We start from the raw sequence: 16,243 nt of genomic DNA, 5'->3' as shown, positions 1-16,243 counted from the left end.
GTCTGGTTCCTGTGCATCTTTGCCTACCCCATGTAGCAAATGGCAAATGTATTCTGCTTCTCTGATTTGTTTAGAAGTATATGTTTTGACATTCTCCTTTATTTTCACCTCTGTGACATTCTCTTTTGTTGTCACCTCTGTGACATTCTCCTTTACTGTCACCTCTGTGAGCTTTATCTGACCTTCTGTGGCAAAGGACTAAATAGACAAAATATATCACAAGTAAATAGACAAAGGTTGACCAGTGTTGTGTGTTTTATTCTACAGGTTGGATTAAATTGGCCTTCTTTCTTACTAATGTACTGTTTAAAGTTTGTTGTGTGTTGCTTGCCAATGAACTCTTGTCTAATAGTACACGTAAAAGGGACTACAATGAGTAATAAGAATCAAAATACCTGCTAGCTAAAAATGTAGCATCTTTTTAAAAAATTGTACACACACACGCACGCACGCACGCACGCATGCAGCCCTGGCTGGCCTGGAACTCTCCTTATGAATCAGGCTAGCTTCAGACTCCCAAGAGCTGGTTGTCTCTGCTGGTATTAAAGACATGTGCCACATGCCCAGCTTTTATTTTTTTTAAAAGAAGGGACATGAAATTTCTGATAAGCCATAAAAGATTAGTTTCTTGTTGGATAGTGGTGGCACATACCTTTAATCCTAGGACTTGTGAGGTAGAGGAAGGTGCATTTCTGTGAGTTTGAGGACAGCCAGGGCTACATAGAGAAACCCTGTCTCGGAAACCTCTCCCCCAATTAGTTTTTTGATTAACTATTGAATAACTGTAAGCTAATTGTTTAGGTGTAGTACATGGTTTTAGAGTAAGCAGACCTTTATAAATTAAACTGGAAATGCTCATTTCTGAGGCATGTATCACCAAGCAGAATTGACCAACTGGTTGAATGAAATTTAATTCTAAACATTAACATCATTGGGCTTTATTTTCTGCATCAAAGTATCATGCTTGTGTGTGGTGCTTTCTAGTCTTTTCCTGTTTTGCAACTTTTGTATCCTGGTATAATTTTCTTCAAATTATTTTCTGTGCAGTGCTCACATGGTCTTCTGAAGAAGCCATGGGTAGCTGTTGTAGCTGTCCAGATAAAGACACTGTCCCAGATAACCATCGGAACAAGTTTAAGGTCAGTAAAGCCAGCAAAACTATGTTGTTCTTCTTCTGCCTCCTTGGATGTACTTGAACACTAACTCATCTTGCCGTCTTTCTTTTTATTACCCAGAACCTTTTATTTCTCCATCTTTCCCACAGTCTGCCTTTTCTTATTTGATTGTAAATGGTACTTTCTTACTAACAATATGGATTATTGGTCCATTTCCCATTACTGTAACAAATGCCCCTGGCTCAATACTTCAAAAGAAAGAGGTGTGTCTAGCTTACAATTTTGAATAGAAGAGGTCAATCAACATAGCACTGGCCCTAACCAAGGACCCCTTTACTTGACTGCCTTGTGGTATAGTATCTCAGTGGCCTACACAACCAGAACTCTGAGAGACTGGGTTAGCCGGGGTCTCACAGATCCTATGTTGACCCTTTTGAGGGCACACTTCCAGTAACCTAAGGACCTCCCATATGCCCACCTCTTAAAAGTCAGTACCGCCACCTCAGCATTGCCACAGTGATGGCCAAGCCTCCGCAGATGAATGGCCATGGGGACAAACCATAACAGGAATCTTCCTTTAGTTTTTATTTGGTCCTTTGTGTCCCGTTGATCACATGATTGTGATAATCGTTTCTTTAAAACGTCATTTTCGAGTAGTCTTTGTAGTCTTACCACTTGTCAACTTTCTGTCACTAACAAAGACCTTATTTTGAAGAAGAGTTTTATTTGGGGTCAGCCTTGGAAGTTACAGTACGTGATCTGTTAGCCTGCTGCTATGGGACGGCACAGCGAGACAGAGTGCTGTAGAGTACAGTGTCGTGGTGGGGATACAGAAAAGGACGCAGTGGGTCTTCAGAGACATGCCCACAGTGACTGGAAGACACTTTATAAGTGCTGCTGCCACGGTTGGGGTCTATGGCTTTGACACTTAGGACGAAGGGAGATGCTTAAGATCCCAACAGTAGCGTCATCATTTAGACATCTTCATGCATGCTTAAATGGATGATTAATTTGTTTTTTTGTTTGTTTGTTTGTTTTTGGGTTTTTTGTTTTTGTTGTTGCTTTTCGCTTTTTTGTTTGTAATTTTTAGAGACAGGGTTCCTCTGACTGTCCTGGGACTTGCTTTGTTGCCTAGGCTGACCTCTAACTCAGAGATCCGCCTGCCAATGCCTCCTGAGTGCGGGGATTAAAAGCTTACATCACCATGCCAGGCCATATTTTTTCTTGATAAGACAGTCTTGCTCTGTATCCGAGTCTACCTTGTAGCCCCAGTACTCTTTTTCGTCTCTAGCTGGATTGTAGGGCTTGTGCTATCATCTTTGGCTTGATTTCTTCACTGCACTTGGATTTACCCTGTGGTCGCTGCACAATTGGTCATCTTTCTTCCTTCAGTAACGTGCTAAAATAGGCTAAATTCTTCCAGAGCTATTTAGTGTCACTTCCAGTCTGACCTCAGTGTGCTTGTCTTAGCTTCTGGATGGCATGTATCTTGCATGAGTTCCAGCTCTGTTACTTAACAGCTTTGCACTCTGGGGCAGTTTGTATGATTAATAAGTCTTACTGCCGTTGGTGCACCGTTGACCTGTAGTCAGGGGTTGTTAGAAAAATTAAGTGGTGAAAGTATATACAAATCTCCTGTTTGTGCCCAGGGGCATGACAGTGTCTCCATAAACATTACCCTTTATTCTTAGTCTTTGGCCGTTTTCTTTGTTTGCAGTGCTAGGAATGGAACCTAGGGCTTCATGCACACTAGTCAAGTGAGCCATTAACTCAGCCCATCTCTGGGTGTTTTCTGGAGCTTGGCATTACAGTCCTTTTTTTTTTTTTTTTTTTTAAGATGAACTTTGGGCCTGTCTTAATTTGACCTTTTTAAAGGTACTTTCTTCATTGTGTTTCAGCATTGTTTCTTCATATTGTGTTTGTATCTTGTGAGCCACCAGATTTCCCTTTTGCTGGATTTCCTCTATAAAGTTAATCCTACTCAAGTCTAGTTAAAATCCCTCCTTACTGTTTTCAGCTGCCGTAGGCAGTTGTTGCTGCCTTGGCTAGTCTCTGCTGCGTTCATTTGTCAGCTCGTCTAGCATAGTGTGACTTGGTGTTTGTATCTTATTTCTCCAGTGGAAATGTAAACTCTTTACACATGTGAGTGGATATTATTTTATTGCTATATAGATCATACCCTACACACATTGACAGGTGGATGAAAAATGAGTTGGTATAATTATCAGCAGTGCATTTTTCTGAAAGTTGGTGAAATGTTTAAGATGCTATTATTTCTTTTTAGGTCATTAATGTGGATGATGATGGGAATGAGCTAGGCTCTGGCATAATGGAGCTTACAGACACAGAACTGATTCTATACACCCGTAAACGTGATTCAGTAAAATGGCACTACCTCTGCCTGCGACGATATGGCTACGACTCAAATCTTTTTTCTTTTGAAAGTGGTCGAAGGTGTCAGACTGGACAAGGTAGGTAAAGCCTTCATTTCTTCAGATATATTTGAAACATTATGATTTCAGTTATTCTGTGTACAGCGTTTCATTTCTGTGAGGAAGGCTGGGAATGATGATGACACATGCTTGCTTGTACACCTAGCCCTTGGGAGGCAGAAGCAGGAGGATTCTTGCAAACTCTACATAGCGAATTCCAAGCCGGCCAATAAATAAATTCCCCACAAAACTCCCAAACAGAATGGTTAAAAAAAAAAAAAGAAAATTATGGCTGGGCAGGGATGGCACACCTCTCTAATTCCAGTACTCAGAAGGCAGAGGTAGGTAGATCTTGGAGTTTGAGGCAAGCCTGGTCTTACAGAGTGAGTTCCAGAACAGCCAGAGTTCCACAGTGAAACCTGTCTCAGTTTTAAAAAAAAGAGAGAGAAAGAGAGCAAAGAAAGGAAGGAAGGAAGGAAGGAAGGAAGGAAGGAAGGAAGGAAGGAAGGAAGGAAGGAAGAAAAAAAGAAAGAAAGAAAGAAAGAAAGAAAGAAAGAAAGAAAGAAAGAAAGAAAGAAAAGATTAATGTCCATTCATTTATCAAGCATGCACTAAACACTTTGCCCTTGGTAGAAGTAAAATGGTTAAGTATTATTTTTGATCCTAACTTCTTGGGAAAGCAGTGTAAACACGGGAGTCAGATAGAACATGGTTTTATTTTTTAACTGATTAATAATAATGATGATAATAAGTTTGACTCCTTACTAATGGAGTAGCTTGGGCAAGTTATATGCCTTCTGTTGGAACTTTGTAGAGGGCAATGATAATGCCTGTCTCATGGGATTGCGATAGTGAACCAGGTCATGATTATAATGCCCACAAGCAGACCTGTTTGAGTGTTGCATTGTTCCTGGTGACTGGGCTCCCCCTGCTGTTAAAGCCTCTGGAGTATATGTGCAGATAGATCCCCTTTGCTCTGAAAAGTCCTGTAAACAAACTGAAATTATCTTAGCTTTATGGGTTTATGCCTTGAAATAAGATGTCTATAATTGATTTATCAGAAGTTGTTTCTTGCTGTTGGCACATTAGGATGGTGTCTTAGTCGCTGTTCTATTGCTGTGAAGAGACAACATGACCAAGGCAAACCTTATAAAGGAAATATTTAACTGGGGCTGGCTTACAGTTGTCTGCAGGGCAGGGAGCATGGTGCTGGAGCAGTAGCTGAGAGCCTTTCATCCTGATGCACTGATAGCAGCAGAGATTGTGCTGACCTGGGCTTTCGACGCCTCAAAAACCCTTCCCAGTTACACACTCCCTCATGAGGCCATACTTAATCCTTAAACATTCCACCAACCATGAAGGCGTAGGTCACAAACCATGCCATACCAGTTTGGAATTATGATTAATAGGGTGGTATTTATTTCAAGGGGAAAAAAACTTACAGATCACCGTCCCAGACAACAGCCCTCTGTGCAACCAGGAAGGGAGTCTAGTCGTCGGCGGAGCAGGAAGTGAAGAGAGAGAGGAGAGGGAAGTGGCCGCTTTTTTAAAAGGAGAGAGACCACGCCCCAATGGGCTGGTATCTCAGCAGCTATAGGCTGGAGCGAGCGGAAGGACCTCCCGCAACACAACCAGGGACTAGATGTTCAAATATTTGAGCCAGGAGGCCTATTTTTATCCAGACCACCACAGATGCCTATTTCACAAATTCTTTTTCTTTGAGTTCTTATAACTTTTCAAAAATGTATTACTGTATATTAATTATACATAAAATGGGGTTCATTGGCATTTTCATGCATGTTTATAATAAAATTTGATCATGTAGCCCCTCTTCCTCCCTTTTTTTAGCTCCCGCTGTTGCTGGTCCCTTTCTCTTTCCAGTTAGTCCCCATCTACTTTGATGTCATGGGGAGGGGATTTGGGAGAACTCCAGTGAGTTTATCATTAGAGTCCTTTACAGGAACATGGATGAGGGTTTGTTTACAGGAGCACAGGTACCTTACTGTGCCTTCACCATTGATAAAATGTCTTTCTGTCCCACATTAACCATTAACTCGGTAGAAATCCTAGACCCCCTTGAGCCAGTTCCCCTACCCCATGACAGGGTATGCTGGTAGGTTTAGTAAGTTCAGTCCTTATGCATATAATCATGGCTGCTGTGCATTTAAGAGTGCAGCAGCTTGTGCCTGGAAGTCAACATTCCATCCCAAACTCCTTGCCTTTTGGGTCTGACAGTTTTCTGCCCTTTCTTCTGTGCAGTTCCTGAGCCTTGGAGGTGTTATACAGGTGTCCAGTTACAGCCGGGTGTCCTGCAGTCACTGCTGACCACTGCTCTTGTGACCATGCTTTTTTTTTTTTAATATTTATTTATTTATTATATTATGTGTATAGCATTCCTTCCACGTGTGCCTGCAAGCCAGAAGAGGGCACCAGACCTCATTACAGATGGTTGTGAGCCACCATGTGGTTGCTGGGAATTGAACTCAGGACCTCTGGAAGAGCAGTCGTGCTCTTAACCTCTGAGCCATCTCTCCAGCCCCCTCTTGTGACCATGTTTCCCTCTTGATTTATATTTGTAGGAATCTTTGCTTTTAAGTGTGCCCGTGCAGAAGAATTATTTAATATGTTGCAAGAGATTATGCAAAATAATAGTATAAATGTGGTGGAAGAGCCTGTTGTAGAAAGAAATAATCATCAGACAGAGTTGGAAGTCCCTAGAACCCCTCGAACACCCACAAGTAAGTAGACATTTTCTTTCTCATTTTACATGTCAGACACTTATAAGGTACAGGTTATGGACATTTAATCTATAACAATTAGAAATGATCATCAACAACAAAACCCCTGTTAGCTTTAGTGACAAACATTTTAAAAATAAAAACATTAAATATCGCACATTACCTAAAATGTGAGTTAAAAGCCAGGTGTATAGCTCAGTGTTGAAATGCTTGACTGTGCTGGAGGGAATGTTTTATCATCAGTACTGCAGAAAGACCAGTTAGCTGATAAAGTAAGATTGGATGCGCTGCTGTTGTGCTCTAGCTTCTGTGTGTCCTGACAAGAATGTCACTCATTTTTATTCTCTGCCCTACTCCCATACCCTGCCTTTCTCCTCAGCTCCAGGGTTTGCCGCTCAGAACTTACCTAACGGATATCCCCGCTACCCCTCGTTTGGAGATGCCTCATCCCACCCCTCCAGCCGGCATCCTTCTGTGGGAAGCGCTCGCTTACCCTCAGTCGGTGAAGAGTCTACCCATCCTTTGCTCGTGGCCGAGGAACAGGTAAGCAGCTGCCATTGAGTGCAAAACTGTTTGTGCAGTATTGTGTTGCTGTGTTAATACTTGGAGCTTTTATTCATTGTGATTTTTAGCTTCCACTGTGAATTACTTCTGCATTGAAAATTGGAGAAATGGCATGTATTTGCTAATGTGCTGAAATATGTACAGATGTAAGGGGAGCCTAATTTTTTTTTTCTTTTTCCTTTTTTTGAGAAAGGGTCTCACTATGGAGCCCTGGCTTGCCTGGAACTCACAATAGACCAAGCTGGCCTTGGACTCCCAGAGAGATCTGCCTGTCTCTGCCCCCTGAGTGCTGGAATTGAAGAGCCTTCTGAGTAGTTTGTATGTCTGTAGAGAGGTACATCTGTCGATGAAGAGAGACAAACTCAGTCAGTTCTTAGTGATTTAGAGTTTATCCTACTTTTGATGTCTTAGTCTTTGTTACCAGTGAACTATAGGTGCAAGGGTAGATTTTGGCATTGAAGTTGTGTAGTAATACGGGCGGCGGGGCTGCGTCCCCAGCACCCCAGCTGCCTGGCTAGCTTATGCCCGAAATAACAACACACAAACTATTCTTTTAAAGACTGCTTGCCCATTATATTCAGCCTCTTCTCAGCTAACTCGCACCTGGACTAGCCCATTTCTAATAATGTGTGTAAGCACCCCAAGGTGCGCTTACCAGGAAGATTCTAGCCTACATCCATCCTGGGTCGGAGCTGCCTAGGAGAGCGGAGCCTGGCGTCTCTACTCCAGAGAGCAGAGCTGTCGGGTCTGAGCTCACTTCCTCTTCCTCCCAGCATCCTATTCTGTTTACTCCTCCCACCTATGTTTTAACCTATCAGGGCCAAGGAGTTTCTTTATTGCTTAACCAATGAAATCAACAGATTGATATATGACACTTCCACATCAAAGTTGCTTGGAGCTATTTAGTGTTCCTCACTAGTTCAAATGTGGAACCACATATTTGTTTGAACGTTATATATATTATCAGCTAAGTTTGTCTTTTCTAAGTTATGGTCATTTATCATTAGGGGATTTTTAGTGTCTTTAAATCAATTTTTGTGTTCTTTATGTAGTAAACTGTTATATTGTTTACTATAATTACATTTTCCTCAATTTTGCATTTCATTTTTAATCCTAAAATTTTTTTGGTCTGGACCTCTGGTATTTTTAGGTTCTCTTTCTAAAATACTCTTGAGCTTTTCTAAGTGGTAATGGTATCTTATTAGATGGTATCTACTTTCCATCTATGTATTTTATAGAACTCTTACATAGGGATTTTCTTTTTGTCAGGTCAGAGCATAAGGAAATAGTGATAAAATTACCTATTCCTTGTCAGTTCTTGTCATTTCTTATTTATTAACCAGGTTTTAATAGCTTAGCAAGGTTTTCTAAATCATTTGCAAAATGATAATCCTCTTTCCTTCCCCCCTTTTTTGAGACAGGGTCTTGTTATGTAGCCTAAGATAGCCTCAAACTTGGCTATCTTCCTGCCTCTGCCTCCAGAATACCAGGACTATAGGTATGTGTCACCATGATCAGCTGGTTCCCAATACAATGCTGTTAAATATAATGCTGTGTGTTATTTTAAAGTTTTCTGCATCCTTTTTCTCCTCCTGTCTTTTTATTAGGCAAAAAAATAAGTGCAAATGTTTTAAGGTAACAGTATATTTAAAGAGGAAGTCATAAAATTAACTTAAGTGGCACAAACCAATAATCCCAACATTTTGAAGTAGAGGCAGTTGGATCTAGTTTGATGCTAACCTCGGCAACACAATGAGACCGCTTCAAAATAAATAAAATGAATTGGCGTGACCAATATCTTTTTAAAAATTTTTATGTGTATGGGTGTTTTGCCCATGTGTATGTCTGCACCTGATGTATGCAGTGCCTATAGGAGCCAGAAGGGGGGCATTTGAGTTACAGACAGTTGGGAGCTGCCATGTGGGTGCTAGGAATTGTGAACCAGGTCCTCTGGAAGAGCAGCCAGTGCTCTTAACCACTGAGCCATCTCCCCAGCTCCCTGGTTAATCCTGCTCTTTTTGCTTTGTGCTTTACCCTTGACTGATTTGCTTTGTTGTCTTTTTAGGTACATACTTATGTTAACACCACAGGCGTGCAAGAAGAGCGAAAAAACCGTGCAAGTGTGCATGTCCCCCAGGAGGCGAGAGTTTCTAATGCGGAAAGCAACACACCAAAAGAAGAACCAAGTAATACTGAAGACAGGGACCCTCAGGTTCTTCTAAAACCCGAAGGAGTCAAATTTGTTTTAGGACCAACCCCTGTTCAGAAGCAGTTAATGGAAAAGGAGAAACTGGAGCAGCTTGGAAGAGACCAAGGTTGTGGAAGTGGTGCGAATGGCGCAGACTGGGACACTGGCTATGACAGTGACGAACGGAGAGACGTACCCGCTGTTAACAAACTGGTGTATGAAAATATCAATGGGCTATCTATCCCTAGTGCCTCAGGGGTCAGGAGAGGTCGTCTGACATCTGCCAGTACCTCAGATACTCAGAACATCAACAATTCAGCTCAGAGGAGAACTGCATTGTTAAACTATGAGAATTTACCATCTTTGCCTCCTGTTTGGGAAGCCCGCAAACTAAGTAGGGATGAAGATGACAATTTAGGACCAAAGACCCCATCTCTAAATGGCTACCATAATAATCTAGATCCAATGCATAACTATGTTAATACAGAGAATGTAACTGTGCCGGCAAGTGCTCACAAAATAGACTATTCAAGGCGTCGGGATTGTACACCGACAGTCTTTAACTTTGACATCAGGCGCCCCAGCTTAGAACACAGGCAACTCAATTATATACAGGTGGATTTGGAAGGTGGCAGTGACTCCGACAACCCTCAGACTCCAAAAACCCCTACCACTCCCCTTCCACAAACCCCTACCAGGCGCACAGAGCTGTATGCTGTCATAGACATCGAGAGAACTGCTGCTATGTCCAACTTGCAGAAAGCACTGCCCCGTGACGACGGTACGTCTAGGAAAACGAGACACAATAGTACTGACCTGCCCATGTGAGCCTGGAAAGCATTACATCGTCTGCACCTTCGTGAAGTTTTTAAGAATGAAGATGCAATGCTTCACTTTCATTTCTACACTAACTCCTTTTATAGACTGATGAATTTTTTTCTGAATATTTCATGTGCATCTTTAAAGGGAATTAATGTAGAGCAGGTACTCCTTACAGAACACTAATTTCATTATATTCTACTCATTGTTGTACAGCAGCATTCCCATTTTCACAGTGCCTATTTAAAATGAGATTTGAAGTGAATGACATGCTGGTTGATTTTTATTCCATATCCAGGACATATGTGTATCTTTCACGTCTAAGTTGTGTTGGCATTTAAACCTTTGATAAAGTCTCTTGATAACGTGCATTGCTAACATAGCTCTAGGCTTTGAAGGTAGGACTTGTAGATTCACTGTTCACAGTGTATGGTCTCCAGCATGGAACATGAGGAATCTTATTTCATTAATTAAAGGCTTTTTGACTTGGGCCAAAAAAAAAAAAAAAAGAAGAAGAAGAAGAAGAAGAAGACGACGACGACGAAGCAAAAGAACCACACCTCCTTTTGTACCAGTCAGCTCCTCTGTCTTCAGTGTTACTAGAAAGAGTGCAGTATCATGAATATAGTTGCTTGCGTTTTGGAAGGCAGACAGGAGACCAAGTTTTGTTTACTCATCTCATGGTGTCATTTGAAGGGCATGTCCAGATATCTTACTCAGAATTACTATAGGGTTAGGAGTCAGTCTCAGGTCACTTTACCCAAAAACATTTGAAACATCCACACCATGATCTCTTGGCGTTTCTTTTCGGTAGATTGACAGCACATTGTTTTCTGGAAACATTTGTGCCATTAAATTCCCATTTAGCTTCAGCTTTTTCCCCCTTTGGTGTTTGGGTTGTCTTACTTTGTTTTGTAATGTCTTTCTCAATTTACAATATAATGTTTGAGTTTATATATCATTTTGGAATGGGATTGTGTGTTTATTGTTACTTGGTTTGCATTTTTGTCAAGTTATGGTCTTGAAGGTCCATTTGGAACTGACTGTTAATTTCTAACAGGGTTGCCCTTGTCCAGTATTTATTTATCTGCTGTTTACTCTTCAAGTTGATGAAAAAAGCATTGTCTCGATTTTAAATTTCATTTGTGTCCATAGGTGATCTCTTTACTAGCCGAGAAAAAAAGGAAGAACATATGAGTTCCCATGGTCCTGTCCTCCCTGTGGGCACATTCCCCAGCACTTTAGTGGGGATTGCTCAGCTACATGGCTGCAGTCCCACTCTGCCCACTCTGCTGTTCTTCCCGTGGAGCTAGGCTCTTACTATCCCCTGATTTTGGTGAGCTATTAATGTTGCCAGCATAGCAAGTACAGGGAAGTCTTGAGGATCTGAAATGAACGTTTATATAAACTAATGGAGAGTCCAGATGTTGGACTCTTAGAAATCAAGAATGCTCCAGATTCCTAAACCACTGTAGAATAAAGACAAGAGTGGAAGGACAGGTAGCCTTACAAAATATTTTACTTTTTTCTCTAATGTTGAGGAAGTTTCATATAATGATATAGCTATACCAGATGTGGCTAAAGTTGATTTAACAAGAACAGGTCTCAGTCCTAGAGCATTCTGTATTCAGGAACTCATCATAAAACCATGACTAGATTAGCAGACCAGTAGAGTGGGACCATATGAAAATGAATTATTTCAGTTGTCTTCATGGTTTTTTAGTGCCGTTGGTTTATAGCAGAATTTTCTTTTTCCTCCTTTTTTCCTCTGTAAACTTGGTGCTTACTAAAATGTTCACTGTTCTCCCTAAGAGAGCAATGACCAGACGTGCAGATTCCTGTTTAATATCCTCTTCCGTTTGTCCTTTCTTCTGAGTAGACTGCTAATTGTGCCAAATTTCAGCGGTGGTTTTTTGAACATGGGGTAAGAACTCTGATAGCAGCAGTGTACACGATTTCCTGAGAGCGAGCATTAGGACAGCCTGACTCTGGAGTGAGGGGCTGATTGCTCTGGAGGCTGGGTGTTCTTTGTTTCCTTTGTGCTCTTCACTTTTCCTTCAGATTTGAGTTAGATTTATTTAATTTTTGGTGATTCTAATAAAATCACTACAGTTTATGCTTTAAATAATGTATGGTTTAAGAATGAAAACGGGACCAATTTGTCTGCTAACCATTTGATTTTAGGGGACTAGCTGAATATTCATTAGGAAGAGGTAAACAGGATATGTTAACTTCTAGATGTCTTCTGGAAACTGCCTTTCTTTCTGTTTAATCAGTCATTTAGAATACCTGTCCTTACAGTAGTCTCATAATGGGCATTAAGCTCTGTCTCGGAAGAATGTACCTATTACTATTTGGTGAATTTCAGAGTGAGATATTTTATTGCCTCATATTTGTGGCCATATGTCTCAGATTTTCTGAGATAAACTTAATTTTAGGTAATTGGTTTTGTTGATTAGACTATGTGACACTACTTTTTGGTTTTGAAAATATAACCCTTGTTTCCTCCCCCTACCCAAATAAAATCCTTTTTTATTCATACAGATCCTGACAACATTTTTTTTTTTGAGACCAGGGGTGAAAAGTGATATAGGTCTTACTAGTGTTCTTCTCAATGGCTTGCTTCTCAGTTTCATCTTCCTTTGAAAAAATGAAAATATGGTGCCTTCCCTCCTTCCAAGAAGATTGGCAAATAGTTCCTTTTGTTCCTGCTGCTGTGGAGTGATGAGACATGCACTTTACTCTCGAAGACTCAGCAAAAAGCTTTCACTTCTCAGTATACCCAGAAAAGATCACATTCGGGACTTAAACTTTGCCAAGCAATCTTTGTCATTACAGTTATCAATGTTGACCCCACACACAATGTCATAAGTCAAAACTGATGTTTGTTATTCTCCCCACTGCTCCCACCCCAGATCTGTGGCACAGCATATAAAAATGTACCTCAATAATGTTCTATTAAAAATGGGACAGGGGCCTTATGTTTTCATGGTTTTTCCAACAACGTGCCACCATGTATTTGCCTCAAGCTAACAAGTACTTCCCAGTTTCCCCTGTACTGTTTTCTACCCAAAAATGCCCAAGTGTTTTGTGCAATGTGTAGTGTGTATGTATAAGTGTATATATATATTCTTGAAATAGACGTAACATCAGAGACACTCAGAAGTAATGTATTGGCATCTCATTCATTTCTGATGTGAAGTACATGGTACTATTTTTCCTTAATGTTTGCCAAATTTGAGTCGAGGCATTGGTACGAAATTACAGAATATATAGGAAACATTTTGGCTTGAAAAGTTAAAAAATGAAAGTATTCAGACCTTTCACAATGTACTCTGCCCAGACCAGCACCCGGTCTTCTTGCTGCCTGTTCCCCATTCCTGCTTCCTCATTGTTCAGGGTGTAATGAAACACAATTCTTTGATAGTATCCTGTAGTTGGACAAGACAGCATGGAGACAGGCTGTTGTCAACAGTACAGTCACCAGGGTGCCACATTTGCATTAGGAAGTGCAAAACAGGTGTTTATAAAGGACAGACTTTGTGTTATATCTCTGTTTTCATTACATTGTATAATACTGTAAGATTATTGTATGTCCTAATTTGCATTATAAATGTTTTTTCCTACATAAAGGCATAAATAATAGCAACTTTGTATAAAGGTAGCTTATTAGATTTTAATTTTTCTCTTATAAAGGTTGTCTACAGTGGGACTACCATTGCCAAATTGTATATGAGAGATATGAATTCTACCCCTATGGTTAATTTCTAAACATTCCATGTTTCTCTAATGAAAGACGTGATACTGTACTATGCATAAATTGTGTTTTAATGCTGTTTCATTATCAGCATTTTAATTTTGGGTTTGCATTTTTAGTATTGGCAAAACTTAACCGCTGTCAATGAAAACCCTGTTGTATGTGTAACAGCATCATTTGCCCTCTACCCCTTCTTGCCCTTTGTTCTCTACTCTCCCTGTCAGTGCCAATTCATACATTTTGTAGCATGGCAATAAAATAACTTTTACACTGCGGCCAAGTGTGGCTTTTTGAAGGCAGTGGGGTGGGAGGACCGCCACCTAGTGGTCCTGGTATGTAACTCTCTTTGCCATAGAAGCCATGTTGTCAGGCATAAGAAGTTATATATGATGTGAACATGCTCTTAAGGACAAGTTGTGGATGTGCTTTAAAACTTTGTTTTTAATGTAAGAATTAATAACTAATTTTTAATCTTTGGAAAAGTCAGAGTTCTTGAAGTACAATCAAACCTTTATTAACTGGAGTACTTAAAGAATAAGCTAATAATGGAATTTTGTTAAACAAGGGCTAAGCAACACTTTTTAAAAGTTCTTATTTATTGTGGATTATTAGTATACCTTACTATCCTAAAATTATAATGTGTAAAATACGGTTTGATCTTAGACAATGTAGCATCTTGCAATGCCTTACTGTTACCATTCTGGCATAGATATCCGTGATGAGGTACTCAAGTTGATACTGTAAGCCGAGCTGACTATACACTGACCTTAAGCATTCATGAAAAACTGCTTTGTTAAATAAAATCTGATGAGTTCTTATGGTCACTTTTCCCTTATTGCCAAAAGTAGATTGCAATAAAAACCCAAATAAAAGCTTGGTTGGATACTTATTTAAAGTTTTACTGTATTTATATTCCATATATCACTTACATTTAAAAAAAAGAGTTTATTTTTAATAATTCTTATGTTGGGGAGTGGTGTTTTGCATGTGGATGCAGTGCCCTTGTAAGTAAGAAGAGGAGTTGATTCCCAACAGATAGTTTGTTAGCTATCCAACTTGCAGTTGATGAAGAACAAACTAGGGTCCTCTGCAAGACCAGTAGGAGTTGTGAACTACTAAGCCATATCTCCAGCCAGATTTGTTTTCAAAGAGAAAATATATGTGTGCTCACTTGGCAGACTTTCTCACTAATATGTGTGCTCATTCCAATTTATCCTCCCTAGTTCTGGGAACCCAAGCCTGCTTTTAACCACTGAATGAGATTGCCAAGCCTTGTCTAATACAGCAGAGATGGAAGTCATTTAAGCGATGGAGGGGTAGACGAATCCACAAATAATTGGGTGTGTACACATGCCACACATTAGAGAACACTCCAGTTGGTTGTGATGATACAAAGCATCTTTCAACAGTAGGGTGTTAATGCTCAGAATTTTAAAATTTCTGATTATGTCTTTTTCCTTTGAAGAGAGCTTCTGAGGACAGTAACTGTTCATGTGTTCTTATTTAGCAGGTGGGCTTAAATTAGGCCCTGTGCTAGTCACAGAGACAGCAGTCTTTGTCGTCGACACAGTCTATAGCTAGACCATCACTGATGGCAGAAGGCAACGCCTCTCCTCCCAATGAACTAAGCCCTAAGACATATATAGCATATAGCATATTACAACAACGTCTATGATACCTTTAGACAGTAGCCAGTTTCCTTAGGAGAACTGAGGAGGGTGTTATTTTTTAAAAAGGTGTGTGTGTGTAACAGACAGGTTCTGGAGACTTCCTTATGAATATTTCATTCAACTGTGTGGGTAAAGCCTGTATGGACCCTAGGAAATGCGCACTGGTTTTGGAAGAAGTGTTTCCTGTGCACTGTGGCTATTGAGACTCCCTTAACTATTTCCCACCTCCTGTAAAGTCGAATAGTGGTTCTTTTATAGAAGCGCCACAAATTTTTGAAAAAACTTTTCCCTGCTTACTGCCAGAGGGGTCAGTACTGTCCCCACTGAGAACCACGGGATCCAGAATCCACCTATAAACAGACAGCAAAGAGTAACTGTAATGCGTACTGTTTTAGTACGGACAGGTGTTTTTCATAGAAATTCAAATTTTTGACTTGTGAGCGCCTTAACAACTGCCATGCGCTATCACAAATGCTAGCTTATTTTATTTAAAAACGTTAAGAATTTTAATTTTTGTGTGCATTTGCATGTGTATACACACGTACAGATATCCTTGGGAGCCTGAGAGAGTTTCAGATTCCCCAGACCTGGGGTCACAGGCATTTGTGAGCTCCCAGAGATGGGTGCTGAAAACCAAACTCCTGTATTCTGCAAGCACCCGTAACTGCTGAGCCATCTCTCCAGCCCCCTATGCGTTTAAAGACTGTCCTGTCTGTTTCCATTGGCAAACTAGTAAGCGGCAGCATTGTGTGAATGGTAGGGCAATTTAGTGCCAAGCAGCAAGAGTCCAAGTAGACTTTGACTGTGGAGTCCTGACTTCCCTTCTCTAGTATTAGGAAAGTTCTTGAGGAATGTGGAGAGGTCTCATATGTTGTGTGTTTTTCTGTTATCTGACTCCAAACTAGTGATTCTCAACCCATGGGTCGCGACCCCTTTGGAGGTCAAACGGTCCTTTCATAG

General features: G+C 40.5%; 1 protein-coding gene across 3 annotated transcripts in view; it reads left to right on the top strand.

The window, feature by feature from the left end:
* Frs2 (fibroblast growth factor receptor substrate 2) overlaps positions 1-14,502 on the top strand; it is an 80,436-nt gene extending 65,934 nt beyond the window's left edge. For all 3 annotated transcript variants that reach the window (XM_050132135.1, XM_050132133.1, XM_050132134.1), the window contains 5 exons: positions 1,048-1,139; positions 3,400-3,586; positions 6,127-6,285; positions 6,665-6,828; positions 8,915-14,502. In XM_050132135.1, coding sequence (XP_049988092.1) covers positions 1,074-1,139; positions 3,400-3,586; positions 6,127-6,285; positions 6,665-6,828; positions 8,915-9,865 — 1,527 coding nt within the window. In that variant the 5' untranslated portion in view covers positions 1,048-1,073 and the 3' untranslated portion in view covers positions 9,866-14,502. The remainder of the gene's footprint in view (positions 1-1,047; positions 1,140-3,399; positions 3,587-6,126; positions 6,286-6,664; positions 6,829-8,914) is intronic.
* Positions 14,503-16,243: the final 1,741 nt, after the last annotated feature.

This window comes from Alexandromys fortis, unplaced genomic scaffold (genome assembly GCF_014885135.2).
Source record: "Alexandromys fortis isolate MF-2015 unplaced genomic scaffold, M_Fortis_MF-2015_v1.1 scaffold_375, whole genome shotgun sequence".
Classification (NCBI taxonomy): domain Eukaryota; kingdom Metazoa; phylum Chordata; class Mammalia; order Rodentia; family Cricetidae; genus Alexandromys; species Alexandromys fortis.
This window is presented reverse-complemented; position numbering and strand designations above follow the sequence as displayed.